This window comes from Drosophila subobscura, chromosome A (genome assembly GCF_008121235.1).
Source record: "Drosophila subobscura isolate 14011-0131.10 chromosome A, UCBerk_Dsub_1.0, whole genome shotgun sequence".
Taxonomy (NCBI): Eukaryota; Metazoa; Arthropoda; class Insecta; order Diptera; family Drosophilidae; genus Drosophila; species Drosophila subobscura.
In genome coordinates, this window is record NC_048530.1 from 4,243,785 (window position 1) to 4,268,905 (window position 25,121).

The window sequence follows — 25,121 nt, forward strand, 5'->3', positions numbered from 1 at the left end:
TTCTCGCACTCGGCCACTACTCCACACACCACGTCCTTTTGAACCCCCACACACTCACACCAATATCTGATTCTGTGCCTTTTCCCCCCTTTCTTTTGGTATACATAATTTAATTAAACTTGAGGTAGGTTTTTAAGTGATGGCAGATCTGAGGGAGGGAAGGAATCAATACACTGCCTGACATGGCAGAGTGATAGTGGCAGTGATGAAGTAAAAGGTGAAATTTGAACATTGAAAGATGAACGGCAAACACTCACACTCACATTTGCATACCTAATTGTATTAGAGCTCATCTTCCCTTTTGCATTTGCCACTACTCACTACCCACTGCTCGTTTCGCTCTTCTTTTCCCATTGCCCACTCACATTGCCAAAAGCAAAACAAAACGAGTGAATTTACAGCTATGTAGTTCCGAGCATTCACAGCTCGCGTACCGGCATGTATTGTATGCCGGCAAAGCGCTCTCTCGCTCTCACTTGCATTCTCTCATGTGGATTGCTTTGTAGATGATCTGCCCACAGTTGCATTGCTTGCGAGTGTGTGTGTGTGTGTGCCGACTGTAAATAAACAGAGAGCGGTAAGTGGTATGTATTGCAGTCTCTTATGAAATTGCAGAAAGTTCGAGAGAATTACGGCAATATTTGTAATTGCAAAAGCTTTCAGCATTTCATTAAACCGAAACTGCGCAGCAAAGCAATATGTGTCCAAAATACCACTCAAAGAACCGACTGCGCGCTCTAGCCGGCTTCCGAGCACACTCAACATTATTGATTGTATCCCGTTGGCAACATTCAGTTTGTATGGGGTATGAGCCAGCAACATTTGCGGTGGAATGAGCAGCACCCTTGAGCAAGGGATATGATGAAACCTTTGTCATCACAGGCTCTCATGAATGTAAAGAGTCATACCTTAAAGTTTTAAATTCTGTTGATATGAATATGCGGGAACCTAATCATATGTATATATGAATAAGTCCAGAAATCTAGAGAGAGAACAGATATTTAACATTGATTCTAGGAAATAGGGTATAAAAGCGCTCATCCTCATAGCTGCAACTGGTTCACCAGCAGCATTGACGCTTCACTCAATACGCACTTACATTTTACGTCGTCACATTGTTTGTTAAACTTAATTTTAGAGCAATCCAAAGAAAGGGAGTCATGAGAATTCCCCAATCTTGTGGAGAATTAAATGATGATTCCAGTAAAATTAGAGTTTTAAAGAGAAGAGTCCAAACTACCCAGTAATATTGAACAGAAGATCAAAGTCGAGGAAAGTGATTATAGATTTAGAGTATTTTTTGAAAATGAAAAAGTATTTTTCGGTATATTTCTGACCGCCTGTCGGTATATCTTATCGATAACTCCGCGGCCGCTCTGGTTTCTTAGCCAAATTTCAACGCGCCTTCGTCGAGTTCGAACGTGCGACGCGGTACTTGGTTCTTCTCTTCGTCTTTGTGGATTTTGGCTGTTTCCCGCCCAGAAAATATTAAGCATAGAATCATTAAGTTTCCCGCTGCTCGCATAAAACCGCCAATTGAAACACACACAACACACAAAATATCAACAGAAAATGCCGAGTAAAACAAACACAATAACAATAGTGCAAATATATTCAAATAATATATATTGAGTCCCGAGCCGTCTCGAATCGGAAATCGGTCTTGGAGAATATTCCAATACGTGAGAAAACCGGGCAAAAACTTTCAGTTTCGTTTTCTTCTTTCATTGCTGCCGCAACCGGCAAAAGAGAGGGAAGTGTTTCGTTAGTGGTCCGAGCGCCAGACGAGCACGAGCTATCGAAAAGGAAGAGGAGAATAGCGGAATAGAAGAAGTACGAGGAGGTGCTAGCGTACCGCTACTTCGCTTATTTCGCGATTTTTTTTGTGAATTGCCGCCAGACGGTAGTGCAGAACCGCAGAAACAACCAGAACAAATCACCAAGCAAATACAAAATAGAAAATCCACAAGCGTGAATTTTCGAGTGAAACACAATTTACCAAAATATATTCAAATCGAAAAGCTTAAGCGAGAAAAATCCCCGAAACGTCTTTACGGCAAAACGCGCGTAATAGAAGGAGGAGACAATTTTTTTTTGTGTCCCTTTTTGTTGGTGTTTTCTCCCAGACGATCACATGAATTGAGAGAAAGAGAGATAAAAGAAAAGCAGTTAGAAGTTCTAACAAATTGGATTAAATTAATTTCTGACGAACTGGCAATATCCACGTCGATATTCCAGAAATAACGGATTCCACTTGGAAAACAAACGCAAAAGGTGAGTGGAAACCAAACTGAAATAATTGGAAAATAAAAGCGGGAATTTGGGAGCGATATGAGTGAGTGTAGAATGCAGACATGACAGTCGAATGAGGTATGGAGTAGAGTGCAAAGTAGTGTTTTGCATTTTTTTTCTATTGTTGCTGTACTTTGCACACACACATACATACATATGTATGCAAAGATCGGAATTCAAAATGCAAAGAGAAGACAAACGAAGGAGTGTCATCTCCCTCTAACATGCACAAGTCCTACAAGATAAGATTCTCTTCTTTTCGTTAGCTTTCGGAAATGAAAAGAAAGGAAGATGAGAATGAAGAGTGGGGTGGAAAAGAGTGGCAAAGAGTGAGCGATTTTGTTTGTTGTTTCATCTGTTTTATTATGATAATGATACCTAAACTTTTAAATGACAAATGAAAGAATATTAAAGAGAAGTAAGAGATTAAGGAGGGATCACATGTACAGTTACTTTGTTTATGCATGGCATTTTTAGCAACTGTGTAGCATGAAGACAGAGAATAAGTAGGAAGGACAGAGAAAAATGTATATAATAATAATATATAATAGAAATAAATATAAAATAAAGAAAATACCTCAAGGGAAAAATTGCTAACGCCAAATCTTCGTTTCTATCTATTTCCCCTCCTCATCTTGTGCAGTCAACTCCGCAAAGATGGCACTCCAGTTATTTGACTATATGAACAGCTTCAGTCTGGCGAATATAGAAGAGGACATGATTTTCAATAGTCCCCAATTCATGATCGACGATCTCTTCGAAGGCGTGGTCTCCAGTAGCATCCAGAGCGACCTGGCAAAGATCGAGTCGCGCGAGGGAATCGATTACTTTGACGATATGGAGGACACAAAGCCGGAAATCCGCAACGGAGACTGCATGTGGTCTGCCTCCTCCAGTTGCCAAGGCGGCGGCAGCGCCGCTCACAACAACAGCGCCGCCTCCAGCTACAGCGATGGCATCGCCATCCCCCTGTCTATTGTATCCGGCGGGGCCAATCCCTATCAATGCCAAGAGCAGCAGCAGAAACAGAACAGCGGCGCCAAGCCAGGAGCCCTGTCAGAGGACGATCTCCCCGTGATTATTAAACAGGAGCCGCTGGACGACTACCTGCCATCCGTGGAGAAGCGTCCTCGCCTCAGCGCCACCGAAAAGGGGTCAACTCACCCGCTCACACATACACAGTCGGAGAGCACAGCCTACATTGCCGCTGATCAGCTGATCCCGCCCGGCGGCAGCCTTCTTCGCAAGCGCAACGTACCACAACAGGCTCCGCGTTGCAAGAATGTGGCATCGCCTGTGGCCGAGACCAAGCCTGCACCCAAATACCTTTGCCCCGACACGCCCCCTCACAGCATTCCCGACGAGAGTGCGCCGGGCAAGGCACCCATGTTCCGCCACAATGTGGATCTGAGGGCCTGCGTCATGGGTAGCAACAACATCTCGCTGACCAGCGAAGGCGATATCAGTTGCATTGACCAGATCAGCCGGGAGCTTCAGAACGCCGGCAAGAATCTGTTATCGTTTTTCCCGGTGCCGGAAATCAACGATGTCATGGACGTACTCAGCCAGGATTCTCAGCAGCAGTCCCAGCAATCCCTACAGTCGCTGACGATACAGCAGTCGTTGGAGGTGGCTGCAAATCCGAAAATCCGCAAGGTATCGCCGCCCAATAGCGGCTCCGACTACGACTCTGATGACGAAACCTACCGCAACATGCACAAGAGCACGATGCTCATGCGGCACATCAGCGATCACAGTTATACACGCTGCAACGAGCTGGACGACAGACACGCCCCGGAGACTCCATCAGATTCGGGTAAGTGCTGTTCCCCCCTCCTCCATATCCTTACCATACCATTCTCCTAGCTCTAGCTGTAGCGGTTTTTGCATTCAACTAGTGTGGCTACCCTTCAATTTGTGTGTGTATTGTGTGTGTTTGGATGTGGGTGGATGGATGGAAGGAGCGATGACGCCCAAGTTGGAAGTAAAAAATCGATCGCCAACGCCTACGTCAACAGCAAACATAGTAGACTCCGTTAGGCGTTACGCGCGTTACACACCCACGCGCGCCCCGTCACTGACAGTGGCAGCGGCAGCGGCAGAGAAGCTAGCGTCTGTCTGGGGCAGTTTTCATTGATTTTCGCTCTACCCCCACCGATTGCTTCCGCTTGTGCTTTTAGCTGTTTTCTTCTTCTTCCCCAACCCAACCACAATTCTCACCCACCTCCCCATTGCGGCGCCAGTCATGGCGTCATCCTCTCTTTACTTTTTTGTTTTTTGGAGCATCATCCCCCTCTCCACAACCATGTCTTGCGCAGTGCTACGCCCAAAAAGAAAAGAAGAAAAAACGTAGAAGAGAGATTCTCTCGCTCTCTCTCTCTCTCTCGGGGCGCAACACCCAATTCGGTTGGGGGCCGCTGTTCAAGGATGTCTGCGACCATGCCACGTGGCAGACGTCGCTCTCCACTGCCTCTCACCAGCGTGCTGCAGTCGCAGCGCTGCTCTGGGTTCAATGGCTCCCAGCTTTGGCGCGCAAAATTCATTGAGCAACCCTCGCGCGCACACTTACGTCAATATTTTACTACATGCCACTCTACGCTTTACGCTACTCTACGTTTACGCTACGCTACAACTACAACTAGCACGCTGGCTGCGCTTTGCTGATGCTGACAGCAGACGCTGACATACCACCCCCCTCCCCACAAACACATAACTAAAAGAGCGAAAGAGAGAGAGAGAAAAAGCTGCGCTTGCTGAATCTTCACTTGTTGTGACGGCGACGACGGTGGCGTCGTCGTGTGTGTGTCTGTCTTTGTGCAGTCGGCGCCGAGTGCACTCACACCTAAAGGCAGTGGTAGAAGCACTCGGCACTGCAGGCCAGGCACCGCACGTTTCGCATTTAGCGTTGTTATTATTTTCTTGTTGTTTTTGCTCTCTGTCTGCCTGCTGCTTATCTTCCCATCTATTTTGCCTTTACTTTTGGGTGTTGTCTGTTACCAGGCGCTGCTCTCAATTTCTATTTGTATTCATCTGTGTGTGTGTGTGTATGTAGTGTGCGAAAACGCCTACACAGGCGGCATTAATCGGCAACAGCTTTGGTACATATGCACATACATATTTACATATGTTCATATTGTATGTATGTACATATGTATTTGCTATATGCATAGAAATAATGGATCAGAGATTGATCTTTTGCTTCTATGCGGAAAATATTAAGGTGCCTGCTGCCTGCTGTTTGTTAACTTACTCTGATCTTCAAAGTGCGAAGCAGCAGCAGAGGAGGAAGAGGGCGTGTCACGTGAGAGTTGAGTTATAAAAGCCGTTGGCAACAGTCGCCGCTGCCACCGCCCCGTGGTACTCAACATACGCACAATCGTATCTATAGATAAAGTGTGCGTGTTTGCTTTTTTTTTTTTGGCATTTTTCGCACCTTGCCCTATGCGTGTGGCCTGTGTGTGTGTTTCGATTCGTTTCGAAAAATGTTAATGAACGGAACCAAGGTCGTAGCCAACGCTGCCGAAAAAAAGTGCGTAGAAAACGAAATGAAACGAAACAAAAAAGAATTGTTTTTTATGGAGAGGCAAAAAACCTGAAGTTGCTCATAAAAATGGTGTAGGGCGGGGGAGTTTGGGCCAGCTTTTGTCATTTCATTTCCCAGTTGGCTCCTCTTTTCTGGTTTTCACTTTCGCTTTTCCCTCCCCGCTCCACGCGCATAATTGATGCCGCACAAGAGCCCCCACTCCACCCCACCTCACACCATTCCAAATTCCCAACATGAAAAAACGTTTGCTGTTGCTAGGCGCGACTTTTTGCCTTTGTGTGCGTGCGTGTGTGCGTCTTATCTCGCTCTCGCTCTGTCTTTCTTTTTATATTACGTCGTTGTGTTGTTGGTTTTATTCGCACACGTGTAGCCATAAATTGTTATGCTCAAGGTCGCAAGCAAAAAGCCCATGAAGAGAGCGCGAGAGCAAACGCACAGAGCACTTTGCTCTGCTCTCCCCTCTGTCACGCACTTAGTGGTTTTTTTTTTCTGTTTTTTTGGCAATGCCAGCGTCGCTGCTGGCGCTCGCCAACGAGCCTCCCTTTTGGGGTCGTTTATGAGAGATTTCCTGCCTAGCTATTTATCTGTTATATGTATGTATGTACATCAGTTTGTATGAATGTGTTTTCATATCCACGCCCAAAAATGTTGCAAAAATAAAATGTTGCCAGACGCATTGTCATAATTTAGGTTTGGTCTTACATTATGGATGTCGCAATGCGGCTGAGGGCGCCATCCGTCATTTGGGGTGGTCTGTTTCTAGGCTGGGGAAGGGGTTGAAATGGAAGGGGCAAGGAAAAATCTCACTCAATGTGATGAGTCATATCCTACAGGATGGAAAACTGTTGGAAAAGCACTGGTCCAGACCTGCACTTGGACTCCACTCGAGCGCAGCCAAAGAAAGCTGTGCACGAAAGATGGAAACGAAAGACGAGAAGTTGCGCGTTGTTGCGCGTGGGAAAAACTGCGAGTAGAGCAGCAGCAGCGGAAACGATTGCTATTGCTATCCTTGTCTGTCTGGCAATCTTACTGCAATTGTGGAAAACCGCAATCACTGCTTATGCACTGCCCCATTCCCATCCCCACCTTCCTTCTTCTTTCTCCTTCATTTTTTTTTTCTCGGCTTCGATCAGCAATGTCTGCGGGCGGGCGGCTGGCTGAGAGAGCGACATGTTGCCGACACATGTTGCTAGTGCCAAGAGGGGCGTCTTCTTTTGACCTTTTTGCAAAAACAAAGTGCAAAATGTGTCGTAGTTGTTTTTGCAACAATTTTAAATGTAAATGTCGACAAAGTTTGGCAGCCACTGAAGAATCGCGTGGGAAAGTGCCAAAGCCTGCGAACAGGAAATAGCAGAGTACATATGAATGTACTTCTAAGAATTCCAACGAATGAAATGAAATCATTTTCTTGCTAGCTGCTGATGATGATCTAAAATCGAAAGAATTTAGGCCCCTGCTGACAATGAGAGCTTTCAACTGCCAGACAGTCTGCGGGATAGAGAGAGAGAGAGAGAACTGTGTCATAAAAGTCGCAGACGAAGCAAAAGCAAAAGGAAAATAAACAAGAAAGTAGTGGAAAATGGCAACAACATTTGTTATTAAACAATTTACAAGATGCCAAAGTAGACAAAAAAAAAAGGCGGAGGGGGAGATGAATTGAGGAAGGACCATACCAGAGCGTTCTCATGCTCTCGAGTGTATTCTATTTGATGAATTATGACACCGCCGCGTCGTAGTGAAGCAAGCAAAAATTCCAATTGCCAATTTAGTTGTATACAGTACTAGCGCCCCCTCTTCGTCGACTTGTCCACTCAAGAAATCTGTTTAAAGAGCAATGTTCGCCACGAGAGATTCATAAATAAATTGAAATATAAATACGGTTTCTAAAAAGGTTTACCGGTGAAGGATCGGTAGAATCATCCACCCATTCCGGAATTTCCAATGATTTGAATTTGTGTGTAAGTTGTGTAAAATGTGCCCACTGTGCGCCGCCGTAGCTTCTCGAACTATCGTCATCGCTGCTGTTTTATTGTTTTATGGGCTTTTTAAATAAAATTCTTGTATACATTTCATCATTTGCCATTTCATTTTTCGTCATTGCCGTTGTTGTTGGCCACCGCCCCAAGCGCTCTCTGGGGGAGGATTTCGATGTGGAAATGTGACAGGGCAAGATTGGGAGATTAATCTTGGAGAAGGGGCATCTCCCGTCTGCTCTCATCTGCTGCATTTTTGTTGTTTTCTTTTGTTCTTAGTTCTTTTTATTGATGATGCACTTGTCCCTTTTTTCGGGCCACCCTTTTGCGATGTCTGTTCGGTCTCTTTCTTCCATTCCTTGCTTCCTTCCTCTCTGGCATGCTAATTGGATAGGGAAAAAGGCGTCGTCGTGTGTGCTTATCACTAAGCCCCTGCCACTGCCCAGTCCCAGCAGCCGCCGCCGCACCACACCCTTCTCAAAAATGTTGCGCAACATGTGGTGTGGTGTGGGCAGAGGTTGGAGGGGGTGTGTGTGCATTTTATTTGCAATTGTAATCAAAAACAGCAACGAGGCAGCTTCCTCTTTGTCAGTCGTGTCTCTCTATATCTTCCCTTTCTCTTTGATTTTAGCTTGCCTAGCAACAAAAGTTGCCAAGCTTTGTGCCGGATCTCAGCAGAGCAACACACACAGCTTTTGTTTGGTTTTCTGCTTCTTACAGCAAACGGGTTATTCTGGTTTGAAAGAGCGTCTGAATGAAAGAGACAGGTATAGGTAGGCAGCAGCGGCGTGGTGAAGCTGTGATGTAGCGCGGCGGGGCGAGAGGGTAAACCGTTAGTAAACTAAGGCAAAAGCTCTCCTCTTGATCAACCCTGTTTTGAATGCAGTTCTCTGGCAAGGGGGGATAGGGAGGGCGAGACTGCATTGTTGATTGTTTGTCTTTTATTATTATTTTGATATCAGCAGCAGTAGAACTGCAATCCACCCATTCATTGTTTATCTCTGCCTCCGCGTCTCTCTCCATCTCTCTCTGGTTTGCTCTTAAAGCTGTTGTTCGTCATCGATTTTCATTAGAATTTTTTATTGTTGCCAAATGCAAAAGTTGTTTCGCTGTTTTTGTGCCGGACATTGTTGTCCCGCATTCCAAAGCTCAAGTCCAGTCCAGTCCAGTCCAGACTACCAGAAGCATCTTCTCTCCCGCTGATGCTTTTCCCTCCATTCTCCTTTCTGTTCTTCATCTTTCTACCCTTTCCAGTCTTGGTCAGTCTTAATGAAAAATGGCCGTCGAGTCAGCGCATTCCAGCATTTGTCGGTTATGACGGGGGCAGGGGTGGGTGGTCATCTTGGTGGTCTGTGGCTTGTCTAGCCATGGAGTGGAATGTGGAATGGACCGATGACGTTGGCAAAAAGGGAATACAAGCGAAAAAGACAACACAAACAAGTCGCGTCTGTTTTTTATATCCCGTTCTCATCATTCTCGCTCTTGTTGTATCCTTTGTAAGCACAAGGGCATGATTATTCTTGCCAGGTGCAAGCGATCTCTGCAAAAAGGTCCCTTAATTGTTAAGCTGTCTGGCTGAACTGGTGCACGGCCTCGTTGGGGCTCGCATATCATTGATAAAAGAGTATCAAAAGCTTCGGCCTGGCAGCTAGTCGTTGCTTTCTTGAGTCATGCACCCAGTCAGGTATCTTTTTGCTGCCTGCCTCTCCTGCATCTGGTCCTGCTGCTAGTTAAGTCCTCTTCCGCGCTCTTCAAGTAACGCGTCAGGTCTCGCGCTCTTCACCTCTTTTTCCGCATCTCTTTCTCGCTCTCTTTCTGCACAGGTTTTGATTTCGTTGCGGTTTTAACCTCGAATGCACTTGATCTTGCAGCAACTTGTCGTCAGCCCTTGCACTTTCTTGCTCCCTTCCTCCCGCCACCGTACCAACAAACCTCCCGTTGCCAGGTCAAACATTTTCTTGCGCTCTTTTTTTTCTGTGTGTGTGCACAGTTGTTTTTCATCTTTATTATTATTATTGAACAAAAAGAAGCAAAAGGAAGGCAAATATTGAAACAGTTTGCGCAGCTCCTTGACAATTTTTAAACAAATAGCATAAATTCAAATGGAAAAATCTATTTAAACGATTTATAAAGAAATAAAGTTTGCCAGACAAAAATAATCCGATAAAAGTGATCCATCTCCTGTTCCCCGCTGTACTCTTGCCTGCTGCTGCTGCTGCATCGTTTTGGCGTAGGTTCAATGTACAATAAAAGCAACGGAAACTGTAAATTAGCAAAACGGAAGAGCGAGAGTAGTGAGAGTAGGAGGAACGGCTGCCCTGCCCTGCCCTTGCCCCCTGGCCTCTTTACCCCCCGCCACTTTCTTAATGGCTGTTGCTGGGCATAATGTAATCGCTATGGCAAGCAGCGAAAAAGAAAAAATAAAGAAAGACTAGCAGAACCAGAACCAGAGACAAAGTAACCGTAAGAAGGCGGGCAAGGCGGACAAAAATAACAGCTATGAATGACGTCAGCATGGTGAGAAGGGCGTCGCCACTTGAAATCCGTGTGCAAATCTATTACTTCCTGAATTTCGATATTCTACTGACTGACATACTAATCCGCTTTAGAAACCCTCCTTTTTCCCCTGAGCCATAGCCACCCCCAAGGTGTCATTCAACTTGAAGTAGAAAAACATTTGCAGGGCTTTGGGTAAATGACAAATAAAAGCTTCCGTCCATGGGGAATGTGTAAACTTGTTACGGTTAAAATATGTATCTGAATGATAGAAATTGTTGGTGTTTGATTCGATTGTGTTAAACCCTATAGATAGATCTATTCTAACAATATAACTTTGCTTTTATGTTTTGCAGATGAGGAAATCGATGTTGTGTCATTCCCAGACAAGAAGCAACTGCAATTCCCCGTCGGTGAGCTGGCCCTGCTGGAGAAGGTGGCCCATCAAATCTCGAATGGAATCAACCAAAAGAAACAGCGTTACGGCAACTACATTATGCCGTATACGCCTGCGAGCAGTAGTCCGGTGAAGTCGGTGGCCAATTCGCGTTATCCTTCGCCCTCGAGCACGCCCTACCAAGCCTCTTCGCAATCGTACTCGCCCCTGACCGTTGACTCGTCGAATACCAGCAGCAGCAGCAGCAGCTCAAGCAGCTCCAGCTCCAGCTCCGGCTATGGGTGCGGCGTGGCCGCCAAGGGACACAAGCGCTACTACCTCAAGGTCAATGGCAGTGGCAACGGTAACACAAGCGCCGCCAGCAACTTCAACGGTATGTCCATGCACAAGATGGCCAACAACAACAACAGCAGTAGTAGTAGAATCATCAGCAAAAAGTGTCGCAGCAAAAAGTCCACCCTATCCACGAGCTGCTCCCCAGAGCTGGAATCGCCGGTGAGCAGCACTGAGGCCGATGCCTCCAACAACTGGATGAACGATATGAACAGGATACCCAAGCATAATTCTACCTCTACCGTGGGCACTCTCGCTCGCAGCAGCCAGCGCTTTAGCGTGGACGAGGCCGACACCATTGAGAAGCGCAACCAGCATAACGACATGGAGCGCCAGCGCCGCATTGGCCTCAAGAACCTGTTCGAAGCCCTCAAGAAGCAGATACCCACCATTCGTGACAAGGAGCGCGCCCCCAAGGTGAACATTCTGCGCGAGGCTGCCAAGCTCTGCGAGCAGCTGACCCACGAGGAGCACGACCTGGCCATGGAGTACCAGCGGCTCAAGGAAAAGAATCGCAAGCGTCAGGAGCTATTGGCGCGCCTGCGCTCCGCCTCCACAGTCCACACAGTGACGGATGAGAGCCGTAAGTGGGTGGGTCAGAGACCTAAGTAAACCCAATAATTGAGTTTCAGTTAGGTGATGATGCGGCGGCGTATTTTTTATAGGACAGGGCAGCAGGCGTAACGATATAACGAATATGATCTATGATATACTAGCGTAAGGCCTTTAAACGTTCGATACGGTTTACCATATTACTATTCTATTCTATTCAATTCTATTTTTTTTTGCTCTTGACCTTAAGCATTTTTTTGAAACTTCAATATCTGTTGGTAGGATACGATCTAAGGAGTAGGTTAAGTGGCCATTGTATATATTTTGGGCCTTGCTATTCACTTTCAAGCCAATCCCCAGTTTTCTGCTTACCGCTAGGGGGTGATTGGGAGGTGAAACAACGAAGTTTGATTTCTTTAATGTGATATATATAATTTTTCTGAATCAGATTTGATTTCGGTATCTTAAGGAGACCGAACCAAGGAGAAGACCCAGGAACAGAGAAAGGGAAAACTACAAAAATTAACGAAAACTGTTTTATGTTTTATTGAAGTTTCATTTAGGTACACAAATATAAGCTATAGGATATGTTAAGATTAAAGCTAGGCTTAGATTATTACACCTTATTTTTTTGTTTTGATTTAGCAACTTAACTAAACATGAAGTAAACAGAGCCGGAAACGGACGAGAACCAGGACAAGGAACCAATCAATGAAAACCTAACAACAAAATGAAAAAAACGAAAAGAAAAGGAAACTACAAAACGAACGAAAGGGAAAGGGAAACAATAACGGGAGAACGGAAAACAGACAAAAGTTACAACGAAAGAGCCACAAAGAAAAAGAGAAGGAGGAGACCAAGAGAGTGCGTGATGAAATTAGGAGGAGAGTACAGATGCAGATTCAGATTCAGATTCAGACTGAGATCCATTTATGGGATCTCAGATCCATCTATGGGATCGTAAGAGCGATCGTCAGGATATAGGATAAAGCTGAAAGTATAACTTTTGGTTAATAAGGCTTCCAGGAGTAAGGTACCAGAATTGTACGTAAAGCCAGCCCAACGGGATCGAACGATGATTTCATTCTGAAGCATCCCATCCCGGTATCCTCGACCCTGACACAGACACATGCAAGGGGAAACTTAATTCAAATCTTGTTGTCGATAGTCGATAGAGTTACAACTTTACCAGAATATAAATATTTATATACATGTATTTAGTATATAAAAGGCATATATTGGATATCTCTTTTTATACGCTCTTCAATTGGTATACGGATCAATACTATGCCTCTACACACACGCATATAATTATATTTATAAAGAGACGCATCCATTGAGAAGATTAGACCGCGCAAAACACAGCTAACCCATATGGGAGAACTTGAATGCTTTTGCTTAGAAACACTTTCCCAGAACCAGACCAGAGGAAACGCTTTTTATACACACCCAAGAAATACTTGAACGCTACTGCCTATAGAAAGAAAATACATTTCATTTGCTATGAAGATTCGCATATGATACATATACATATATTTAGACAACCGGAACACTTTTACAATTGTGTATATATGTAATTACCTTATATACATATATGCAGATACAACATTATGATTTTCTTGTTGTTTCTTTCATAAAAATATATATTTTTTTTTTGCTATATGTAGGATATTTGTATTTAGGATATTCTTTTTTTTAACCGGAATTCACGAAACTTAACGAAAATAAATAGAGGGAAGAATTAAGAAAACTATTTAATAGTTCTACCAACCCTAGAGAAAGAAAGGGAAGATAATGAGAATGAGAAAGAGAAAGAGAAAGAGAGCGGTGAAGTTGGCTGCAAAGTTTGTTGTTGGAGATAGCCCCCGCAGATAATACCCAAACCCAGACCTAGCCCAAGAGAACTCAAACTTTTGTGAGCTGTTTAACTGTCGATTTTTGCTAATAAGTTATAGCCGGGAAATATGTTATGTATGATTAACGATTAAACCAATTGTTTACACGCATATATTATACAACCATATACATATATATAAATATATATATATTTATATCAACTATATAACCACTATATACAAATATCCATATATGTATATACCACTAAACGATGGGAAAAGTAAATGAAGTTAAAAACGCAAGCGAAACTATAAACCCCAACTAAAAGGAAAAGTAAACTGTTATTTAGGTTTAGACACAAAACAAAACAGAATAAAACAAAAAAAGAGTTACAAATTATGACCAGAACCATATATACCCTATAGGCTAGGGCGTGAGAAACAGTGCGAGCGAAAGAGATAGGGAGGGAGCTATATAATTTATATACATAACACGGATCCCGACGAAGGCAGGCAAAAATGTCTATAATTTAGAATGAAGTTTCAACGAAATTTAAGCATAGACCTCTACCCTACATATAAACATGCCTGAAAGTTGATATATTTCCTAACGAAACATTTTTTTTTTTATAAGTTTTCTGATTATAATGAAGACATTATTACATTTTTTCTTTGATTGTTTTACGCCGCCGCAAAGTTTTTTTTTTTCTTAATTACTAAAAATTACTTCAAGATTTAACGCTATTTTCTATATTATAATTAAACTAAGCTACGACAAGAAACACTGTTAATCGAAAAACTATACCAGGGGTATGGATTGCCCCTGAAAAAAAAGAAACAAACTATTGAACTTGGTATATTTTTTTTTGGGTATTGTTTTCACAAATGTGTACACACTGTAAATAGAAATCTCGTTAAATAATAGTTACACACACAGACACACATATACTGAAAAAAAAAAACAAAACTGAAAATATGCAAAGTAGAAACAGAGAGAAATATTTTTGTAAGAGCCGGAGAGAAAACACAAAGCAATAGACTTAAGCGAAATTGTACAACGCGAAAAACGAAACAAAGCAAAACCAACTTCAATAAACCAACAAAAATACACTATACCTATACCACACACAAAAATACACACGAATGCACCTAATTTCCTATAGTACATACAAGCAGAAATAGTTTAAACAAATCCTGTTTTCTTTCCATTTCTATGATTTCGGCGGAGAGAAACGGAGAGAAACAGAAAACAAAACCGTACAAATTTATCAAACAATAAAAAATAATAAGAAAAATGTAATGACAAAAGGAAAACACTTTCTTTGTTTATTGTAATTAATTTATTGTTTGCTAAAAGAAACCAACCACTAAAAAACAGCAACAGACAAAAGTGAAGCATTTCTAAACATTTAATTCGTTAATTTCGATTTAAACGAAAGATACAAAAAGTAAAACATGAAAAACTATTACCAAAACCAAAATCCTCGCAAATAAAACAAGAAAAGATGAAACATTTTTTTGCTTATACAATACTTGAAAAATTTTTTATGTTTATATATAAATATATATATTTTTTTATGATTACGGAATTTTTTTATATGTATACACACACACAAACTACTATTTGATTTAGTTGTTAAACATTATTATTAAACAAAGCAAAAAAAAAATTAAAACAAATGTAAAAACTTGTAAAAAAAAGGGAAAAATTCTTTGAAACAAAGCAAAAAAAAAAAGAGAAAAATGCTAACAAACTGAAAGAAAATGTTTGAATAGGGGGAGAAGCCAACCTACAGACGAGAATGAAAGAAATATTACACTTATATACAATTAAAATTTTTTTTTTTAATTTTTTAAAAATTATTTTCAAAGAAATATTTGAATGAAATTGACCACAACCTTTTGGTTCTCTTTGGTTATAGCTTATTAAATATATAACTGCAAACGGAATCAGCTAAAATTACATATAAATATATTATCTAATATTTTTAACTCGTTATGTAGTTACCTATTAATGAAAAACCCATTGAATGCGAAGAAAATGAGAAAAGCAAAAACAATAAATACATTTTATGTACCTCTTACATCTACGAACTATACATACATAAATACAACATATACACAACACACACACACACACACACACACAGAAAGAAACTTATCTATACACATAAACACAACTATATATAGAGAAATCAACCGTTTAAATAATTTTTTTTTCTTCAAAATTTATGATTATCGCATTATACAATAAAAATATTTCAACATACCAAGAAAAACCGTACATTTTTAATTTGTTTTTTAATTTAATTTTGGTTTTCAAACATTTCAGATCAGACTTTTATCATCTTGATGTGCATTGAATGGATTCTGAAACATGTATAATACAAGTCCATGCTATAGTTATGATTATTGATCATATAACCAGTTTTTCTCTAGATTCATATGACTTGGTAGACTTTTTTTGTTTATTTAAAAGAATATTTGTTCCTCTTAAGTTTGCAGTGGGGAAAAAAGATAAACGCAGAGACAGAGAGAGAGAGAGAGAGTGAAATATGATTCAAGTGATTCATTCACAATGATTCATATTGTGGGGTAATCATTCATATATTGTTGGGGGTGGGTGGAACGCGGGAAATTGCTTTTGTCGCCGTTTCTAATCAAGCGGGGCATCACTCTTTTGATTCAGCGGGGTGTTGGCCACGCCCACTGCCACACCAATTAAGTTAATTCAATAAAATTGTTGTTGCTTGTCAGCAAAAAATTTAATTAAATCAGCGATCGCGAATGCGAACACTAACGTGACGACGATGTGCAGACATTCATACATACATATGTACATCCGTAGGTACATACATTTGTACATTAATACATACATACATACATATGTACATAGAAGAAGCAGCTGCAGAAAAGCCGGCCGGTAGAGACGAAAAAAACCACAACACAATAATAATAATAAAAAAAAATATTTATTTTTTCTGATATTTTTTGTTGTACTACTATTACTTTACTACAATCATTCAGTTTCGGCTTCGTTGGTTTTATTTTAATTTTTTTTTAGCAACAAAAGAAAACAAAAGTTAAAAGGGAAACCTGAAGGCGTGTTGACCGATGGGGATAATGCTCTACCCTAAATAAGCAATAGTTTAAATTTGCATGTACATTTTAAAGCTAATATTTTTGGTGTTTTATTTTGAAATTAACAATTTGTCAATACATATTTGGTTCTTACATTTAAATGTTTAATCTATTCATGTACATAAATATTTATGTATGTATGTACATGTGTATGCATGTGTGTACATATATTTGTACATATTTTGGGACCAATTAGATGATGGACTTTCAAATGTTTGTTTGGTAAAATATTTATTGTGTTTGTATGACAGAGCCGGTGTCAGAGCGGGCATGACCTGCCCCCAGAAAAGGGTACACAGATAAGAAGCCGGCAAACGCACACATGCACAAACGAGTAAACACACACCCACACATACACGCAGTCGCATGAAAAAACACAATCACGGACAGACGGACAGAGGCAGCACAATTGGCGTGCACAGTTGTGTTTAACTGCAAAAAGCGCACAAAAAAAAGTCAGCATTTGTTTTTGTACACTCTGACCGCGGTCGGTCGCTTTATTGGGTGAAGGTCATGCCAGACTGCGCCGCTGCCGCTGCTGCTGCTGCTGCTGCTGCGCCTGTGACTGCTGTGACTGCCATTGCGTCTGTCTACTTTTGTTTATCTTTGTTTCTACTCAATATTTTTGTTGCTTTTATTTTGGTTGTTGGCTTGTTTTTATTGCTATTCTTATTGAAGCTTTTACTAACCTTTGCTTTCAGCGTGCTTTCGGCTTTTTGGGGGCATGCTCAGCCGGCCCAGTCAGGAATTTATTTGTTTGCCTTTAGCTTGGGCTGTGTGGCAGGCAACTGCACATAAATATGATAATTAATTCGATTACACATTTGTTATAAATACATAAATACAATACATTTATTGTTAAGGATGAAACTCAATTGAAATTCGTATTCCATACTGTACATCCTTCCTGGCGGTCACTTCAATTAACAGTCCATTCACACCTGGTCGCAGTGTGCCTCGATCACTTCATCGAATGTCACAGTTCACACATGCATTAAATCACCATCACCATCACCATTTCATCCCTGACTCTACTCTGGTGGACGCAATTAACTTTTTGGACTCGCATTTCTCAGCTGGTTTGAGTAAGTTTCTGCAGTTATTTTGTGTGTTCCTTTTGTTGCGAAATTCATAAATCTAACGCCTCTGCCAAGAGCGCAGTCCCCCCCACTCCATCGCCATGAGGCGCGTGTGTGTAAAGATATTTCAGTCACTGTTTAGCGTATATTTTTGTTAATTTATTGCTTAAATTTGATTTGAGTTGGCAAGAACTGGTCACTGAGTAGATCTGGAAATTTGCTAGATCCCAGGGTCACACACACACACGCATTCACACAAATCCACACACAGAACTAAGGTAACGCAGAATCAAAAGTACAAAATAGTCATAGAGCGCAAAACTAAGCTGTAAATGAAATGCACAGCAACAAAAAGATTAAATCATTAAGGAAACGGAGACCCTAGAATGTTGAAAAAGATTGGATTGTAAAACTTGTATGTGCTTATAGACAGCTTTAAAAAACAACAAAATAAACACAAAAATGCAACTGGCTTCAAAAGTTCAACTAAACTCAAAAGATAAAAACAATGAGTAAAGGATAAAAAATAAGAAATCAACTTTGTACATTTTTTTTCTTTTTCTTTTCTTTTTTTTTAAATATATGAATGTACATAAAAATACATAAAAATGTATGTATGATGCGTACAAGATACATAATAATAATGTTATATTAAAATAACGATACATTTGAAATACATTTTATAATAAATATGTAAACATTATTCACCAACAATTATATAAGCCGAAAATCACAACAAATTAAATATATACATAAATACATACATAATTACATACATATGTACATACAACATGCAAATGTAATAGACACCTAACAAATTTGTAAGAATTCAATGCGAATACGTAAAGAACAACTGACACTTAATCCGAGGAAGAGGCGAGGAGGCAACATGCCAGAAGAGCTTAAAGGAAAATAAAACTTGTGTGAGACGCGTGGCAGGCAGCGTGGAAAGAGAAATGAAATTAATAAACGAACCGAAGAGCCAGCCACACACACACACACAAGCAAACAAAAGTGCGTTTTTATGTAAATTGTATTTAATTGAAAATGTCCCAAAATTTCTCGCTTAAGGACACTCGTCCTCCAGTGAGTGACTTCGTTGGCGGCTCGGCTCGTGTCTGCCCTGCCCCCGCTCGCTGCCTTCTTTCGCTGGCAGATTTCTTAGCGGACAGATGCAATCGAAGGCGTTGCCCGGGGTCCAGCTGTAAGTTTTTTTCTGGGGTACAAATGTCACCTAACTGGTCTGAACAGATGAGGGAGAGCAGAGCCCAAGCCCGCTTGTTAAAGTTTTCAACACGATACTCCTTTATGCTTTTTGTTTTTATACCCGGTACTCGAAGAGTAAATAGGGTATATTGTATTTGTGCACATAACGGTTGTATGTAACGCACAGAAGGAAACGTTTCCGACCCCATAAAGTATATATATTCTTGATCAGCATCAATAGCCGAGTCTCTGTCTGTCTGTCTGTCTGTCCGTCTGTCCGTCTGTCCGTCCTGATGAGCGCCTAGTACTCAGAGACTATAAGAGCTAGAGCCACCAAATTTTGCATCCAGACTTCTGTATGCTCACACTGTTACAAGTGTATTTCAAAATGAGCCACGCCCCTTCCGCCTCCGCAAAAGGGCGAAAACCTCCCAAATCTACAATTTTGAAGATAGCAGAAAACTAAAAACGCCATTCCGTAGGGAATGACCATATCTATCAGATCACCAAATTGGGATACGATTGGATCATTATTATAGCCACAATGAAGAAATTAATTTGCAGTAGCCAAACCCACCCCGTCCCGCAGCATTCACACTCTGCTTCGCGCTGTTTATGGCCTGGCCCCTGACACGTCACTGCCTCTGCCGCTGCCTCTGCCGCTGCCTCTGCCGCTGACTCTGCCGCGACTCTGCAGTGTGTGTCTATAGGGGAGGGTGGCGAGCTAAAGGAGCGTGTTGGCGTGAGTAGTGTTGTTGATGTAGATGACAGATGAAGAAAAAATGTAAAATTTGACAAATAACCGCTAAGTTGCAGATGTAGTACTGAGTGCCGGGTATAAAAGTTGTGACGCGTAAGAAGCGTCTCACACGTCCCTTCTCGTTGTTTTTTTAATTATGTATAGATTTGAGTGGCTTGCAGCTTGCGGAAAGTAAGCTAATGGGCATGGGCAAGGGACTGGGAACGGTAAGCGGGCTTGCAACAGGTGCAAGTTCGCCATCGATGGAGTGAACAGCGATGAAATGAGGGCGCCTCAGCGCCATACACTCACATTATTTGGGGCATATGACCAACACGATGGAATACAACAAGTCTTAATATCTCAAGCTGAACAGCAAAGCTAAAGGACGGCTCCGCAGAGAGTTAATTGCAAGGCGGGGCAGTGCAAGGTGTTGGCTAGGCACGGGCCCCACCGGAGACCTCGGATCTGGTAGCACGGCACACCTAAGGGGGATACTGATTAGGGGCCCGACTATTAGGGCACGAGGCAGAGCTGTGCGTGCCGTTGCTGCCTTAATTGAGCCTAATGCAGGTTGAGGGAGCCAGCCAGCCAGCCAGCCAGCCAGTCAGTCATCCGGGGCCTGTGGATGGTTGGATAAATGCTCGGTAGCGACACAATTGCTGTCTGGTTTGCTTCCACCTTTACTTTAACGATGACATTTGGGGTCCAGTCAAAAGATACGCAGCGAGTACTCCAACTGATCGAACAAGGAAGGATTGTGCTGATCATAATGAGATTTGGGCAGGGAAACATCAGCATCAGCTATGCCAAGGATGCCCTTAATAGAGGATGATTCCACAGAGATTCCAAATAAATGCCCAACAATTCTGTTTGCCTTTCGATGAAAAGTTCTGGCCAAACTGCAACCCAAGTTAATATTCCGCTTGCATTCTGGGCACAAATCCAGCACTGCTGAAGATCGTTACGGCCGATAGCTTCTGGATTGGTATTATCTCGGGTTGTTCCTGGAAGTGGCACAAGAGTTTAATGGCGCCGTCGCCGCCTCTTCTATGCATTCGTGTGAAGCTGAAAGGCGAAAGGTGAAAGTGCCATAAAAGATGGGACATCCTGCATAAGCATATTGCCATAAAAACAGTTTTTGGTGCCGCGACGATCGTTAAAAAACTCTTTGCAGGGCATGGCCGAAGATGATGAACTTGTGCTTCCCTTTTGGGTTCTACCTGGTCGGCCTGGTGTGTGTTGCAGGTGTTTTTTGTTTCCTGCCAGAGATGAATCAGTCGCCCGAGTGAGTACAGACCAATTAATGCCATCAGCCCATCCCTGGCCTTGTTCTTGTGGGGTGGAAATGACTAATTGAAGACCCGCTCCAGTTGTGGCTTCAGTTCTTGATTCATGCGGGCCAGCGAAAACATCTCCATGCATATTCTTAATATCCAATATATTCCATCTATGCATAAATCCATGATGTGTGGAATTTCCCTTGTTAATTCAAGCGGGGCACTTCTCAGGCTTCCCCGGACTCTGCTGTCGATTTGTCACGACTCCTGCACCGCACCGCACTCCTGCCCTTTGTGCCGCTCTGTTTTCTGTTTCAATTTTCGGGCGAGCGCAGATAGAACAGAGGCCAAGCGGGGTCAGGTCTCCGTTGAAGCCGCAAAGAGATTTGTTGGCAACAATCGCCTGAATAGACAGCATGACAAGTGCAATTTGGCTTGAAAGCATTTCCTGTCCGACTGCAAGTTCCTCCCTCTGCGCTGAACGAGGCATTAATAAGAGTCAACAGGGCATAAAGGCAACTGTCCTGCCAGCATCCATCAAAGTGGTAAAGAAAATGCGTCTCTTCTCGGCATTCCTGGAACTCAAACCGAACTGTCTAGTCAGGAACTTTTCTTTGTCGATTGATTTGAGAAATTTGTGCTGCAGTTTGTGTTGCATTTCCCTTGAACTGAAGTAGTCCTGACACAATTCGTTTGTTGCCCATTTGTAGAGTTTTTCCAAACATCATTTGATGAGTTTTCCTGCCTGTATGTAACTCTGGTGTGGGTGGTTGGGTGGTTGGGCGGGCAAGTGTCAAACTCACGTGCAGGGGAAATGGTGAAGAGTCTGCCAGAGGGAGGCAAGGGCGTGCCTCCACTTTCATGACCATTAATCATAATGAGCTGCCAGCTGAGAGCATGGCCATGGCCAGATGAATGCACTGCACGAAAAAGATACGCAAATTGATTTATTTATTTTTATAACACAAATTCTGATGATCAATTTTGGCATTTGATGTGATAAAAAGCGATCAAAGGTAGGGCCAAAATTCTGTAAAATCCCCAGCAGCAGCAGCAACTTAATCATCGGCACTGGCAGGGGCCTAGCAACACGGAGGCGGCCGGCCCACTTGGACATCCATGTAGCCCCCCCCGGAGATCAGCGCATCGGTAAAATTTTCCACAGCATACATAAAGAAGCGTTCGTCAAAAGTAAAGCAAAAGCAAAGGTATTGGCAAATGGAATAATGAATATGGGGAAAGGGGAAAAGGGAAAGGGGAAAGGCGCGAAAGATAGAGAAAGAAACCGTTTGCTGATTTTCATTATTTGTATCGCTTTTTGTTCGTCGGCCCGAAATAGATTTGACCCATTTTCTGCACGTTCCGTCAAATTGCCAATTCCTTGCCATAAGAACCTCCTCCTCCTCCTCACCCCTTCCCCTTCCCCATCATGCCAAACCCAACATATTCCCCTCAATTTTGTTGCTTTTTTTGCACACCGTTTTTTGAGATATATTTTGATGGTTCCCCCACATTAAATGTTGCAGCGCGAATAATAAATAAACGATTTAATTTGCGGGCTTCAATCATGTTTGGGCAAACGCCACAGGTGGTGCGGCATATGGGTGGAGCTGGAGAGGATGAAATCTCAGTCAGGATAATGCCAGCCACAGAAGATCAATCAGCAGCTCGATCGGTGCACTGGTGCCCATTGTAGGGGATTTCATTGTGTAGGATATGCCGTGGTCGATCTCATTCCATCGCATCAAATGCGTTGTTTCCTTGGTCATCGTTATATTTCGGTTTGGCCGATACAGAAATAGAGTTTGGGAGAAGAGGAAACACACAAAAATGTAGAAATGCGAAATTAGATAGATGTGTGTGTGTGCGGGGAACATGGGGAATACGCGCCCAAAATCGCACAATATGCAAACATTAAAAAAAGATACGTATAAAAAATAAATAGAAGCCGTGTTGTATAAACACACGGATACACGCTGAAATAGCACAGGCACGAATATATTTAGACGAGGCGCAAAAATACAACAACAACAAAAATAATAAATAAATAAATGAAAAACTAAAGGAAAAACACAGGCACACAGATACACAGATGCATGTGTATGTACACGAGCGGATATGGTATAGACAATGCCATTAGCATTGCCACACACGCATCTGTATGTAATGGCCCGATCGGATTAGCCAGCAAGGTGCAGCCGGGCAGTCCAGCCAGAACCTGGCCACATGTGTGCATAATTTACACAGCCCAGCTGGCCATACACAAAGGGCAAGAGACGCGCTCTCTCTCTCTCTCTCCCCCTGTCTCAGTGGCATGTAAAAATGGCAAACAAATTTGTCTGTGAACTTCGTTTATTGGATTTTTGGGCTAGCCACAAGACACAATTTGTGTAAGTATTATCCTCATTAGACCCGACCCCCGTGCTGGCAATCTGTTGCGACAGTTGGCGTATGGTCCGCAGGGGTGGCCAATGTTGCAAATCAATCAATCAGGCCCAACAAACACACTGAGAGAAAACCGACAAGACACTTACGAGCGACATTTACGAGCAACCTTTCAGTGACAGCCATAAAACCCTCTGAGGGCAAGGGCTGTGAAGCATTTGAAAAATACATTGAAGTGAATTTGATTCGGGCTGCTGCTGTGCATTTACCACACAAATCCTACACCCAATTCAATTGCCAACGAATGCTGCAAAAGGTTATGGAAATAAAACATAATCCCCCTCCTGTTTGCATCGCTCTTTCTGTGCCTTGTTCAGGGCTAATTGGACTCAAAATGATTATCGACCACAACACGGAGCCCAAGTGTATCGCATTGAGTTCAATTGAATGAAATCGAAGCGAACTAATCGACAGTATCGATCGCAGTATCAATATCCTGGGCGAAGAAGTGGGGCTCCGACTTCCGTTTCGGTAGCCGAAAGTAGCTGCAGGCGAGAGGGGCCCAGGCCAGTGAACATAGAACAGAGTATCCTATTACCGATCCGATACTGCGACGGAGAGCTCTGAGAGCGAATCTCAGCCCCGAAACTTGGGCTACCTGAACGCTATTGTTAATTGTCTTGGTGCGCGGGTGTTTGGGTAGGTAGGTAAGGGTAAGGTAAGGGGCTGCCAGATCGAAGATCGGAGCTCTCTGATCTGATCTGATGTGATCGGTGTTTGCTGCTCTGCTCTGCTCTGCTCATTACACGACACACGGTACGGTACGGTACGGTCCGGTCTGGTCTGGTCCGGTCCGGAGTTTCGCTTGGCAACAACAGAAATCACAGCAGAAACGAAATCTTTTGAGATACGCAGTACGAAAATATCGCGTCACGTCGAGTGGAATCCGTTTGCCTGGTATTTATGGCTAGTTGAAGTTTGAATGCTTGAGCGCAGATTTTATTTGCTGTTGTTTGAAGAGTTTCGTCAGAAAAAAGGTAAACTGAATGAGCGGCTGAAGTGTGTATGTGCTGAGGCAGCACCAGAGCCCGTGGGATGATTTTGTTTTGTAATCCAATTACTGTTAGTTGGATGATTTACTCTTGTTACAATTCCAGAATTTGTCATTCACTCAAGTGCGATCCGCTTATTGGCTTCAGGAAGAACCTTTCAAAATACAAATTCGAATTCAATCGAATTCAATCGAGGTGGATCGCTGCCCATGCAAAGGTGAAGCTTCTTTGTTCTACTTTTGGTTTTATTGTCTTATTTATTGGTGTGTCCCCAGTTCTTCTTTTTCTTTTTCTCCTTCTCCTTCTCTTGCCTTTACCTTCTTCTTTTGTGTGACCAAGTTTCTACACGCGGGCAAGGGTGCGCGCAGAGGAACGTAACAGAAATAAAAGTTACATTTGCATACAAGCAAAATAAACGAAACGAAATGCGGGGAAAGGGAACGCAACAGAAAGACCACCTACCCCCCACCACACCACACCCATGCACACACACACGCACGCACACATATGCGTGTGTGTTTCTAGCTTGTTGCGGCAAAAGCTTCCGCATTTGATAAGCAGCCGGGGAGCAGCGACCAAAGTTTTGGTTTCTGGCTTGGCAACACCTCCGAGCGCCGCCGCCGCCGCCTCTCTTCGCTACCTTTCGCAGAGCCCCTGCCCCAGCACACACACCGCTCAACGTTGGCTTTGCTGGTCGTTTTGCATAATTTGGAAATTTAGTATTTGCTTTTCTAATTTGATTTCGGGACTGGCTTCGCGCATAAAAATACAACCAGAAAAGAGCAAGACGGAAAAAGTTTCGGCAAGGTCAGTGATG

General features: G+C 42.7%; 1 protein-coding gene across 1 annotated transcript; it reads left to right on the plus strand.

Annotated features, from left to right (window-relative positions):
• The first annotated feature begins 1,384 nt into the window (after nucleotides 1–1,384).
• On the plus strand, nucleotides 1,385–14,667 carry LOC117901983 (myc protein). Its single transcript, XM_034813034.1, has 3 exons — nucleotides 1,385–2,274; nucleotides 2,936–4,108; nucleotides 10,662–14,667. The coding sequence occupies exons 2-3, from the start codon at nucleotides 2,950–2,952 to the stop codon at nucleotides 11,645–11,647; spliced, it is 2,145 nt and encodes a 714-aa protein (XP_034668925.1). The 5' UTR covers nucleotides 1,385–2,274; nucleotides 2,936–2,949; the 3' UTR covers nucleotides 11,648–14,667.
• The last annotated feature ends 10,454 nt before the right edge of the window (nucleotides 14,668–25,121 follow it).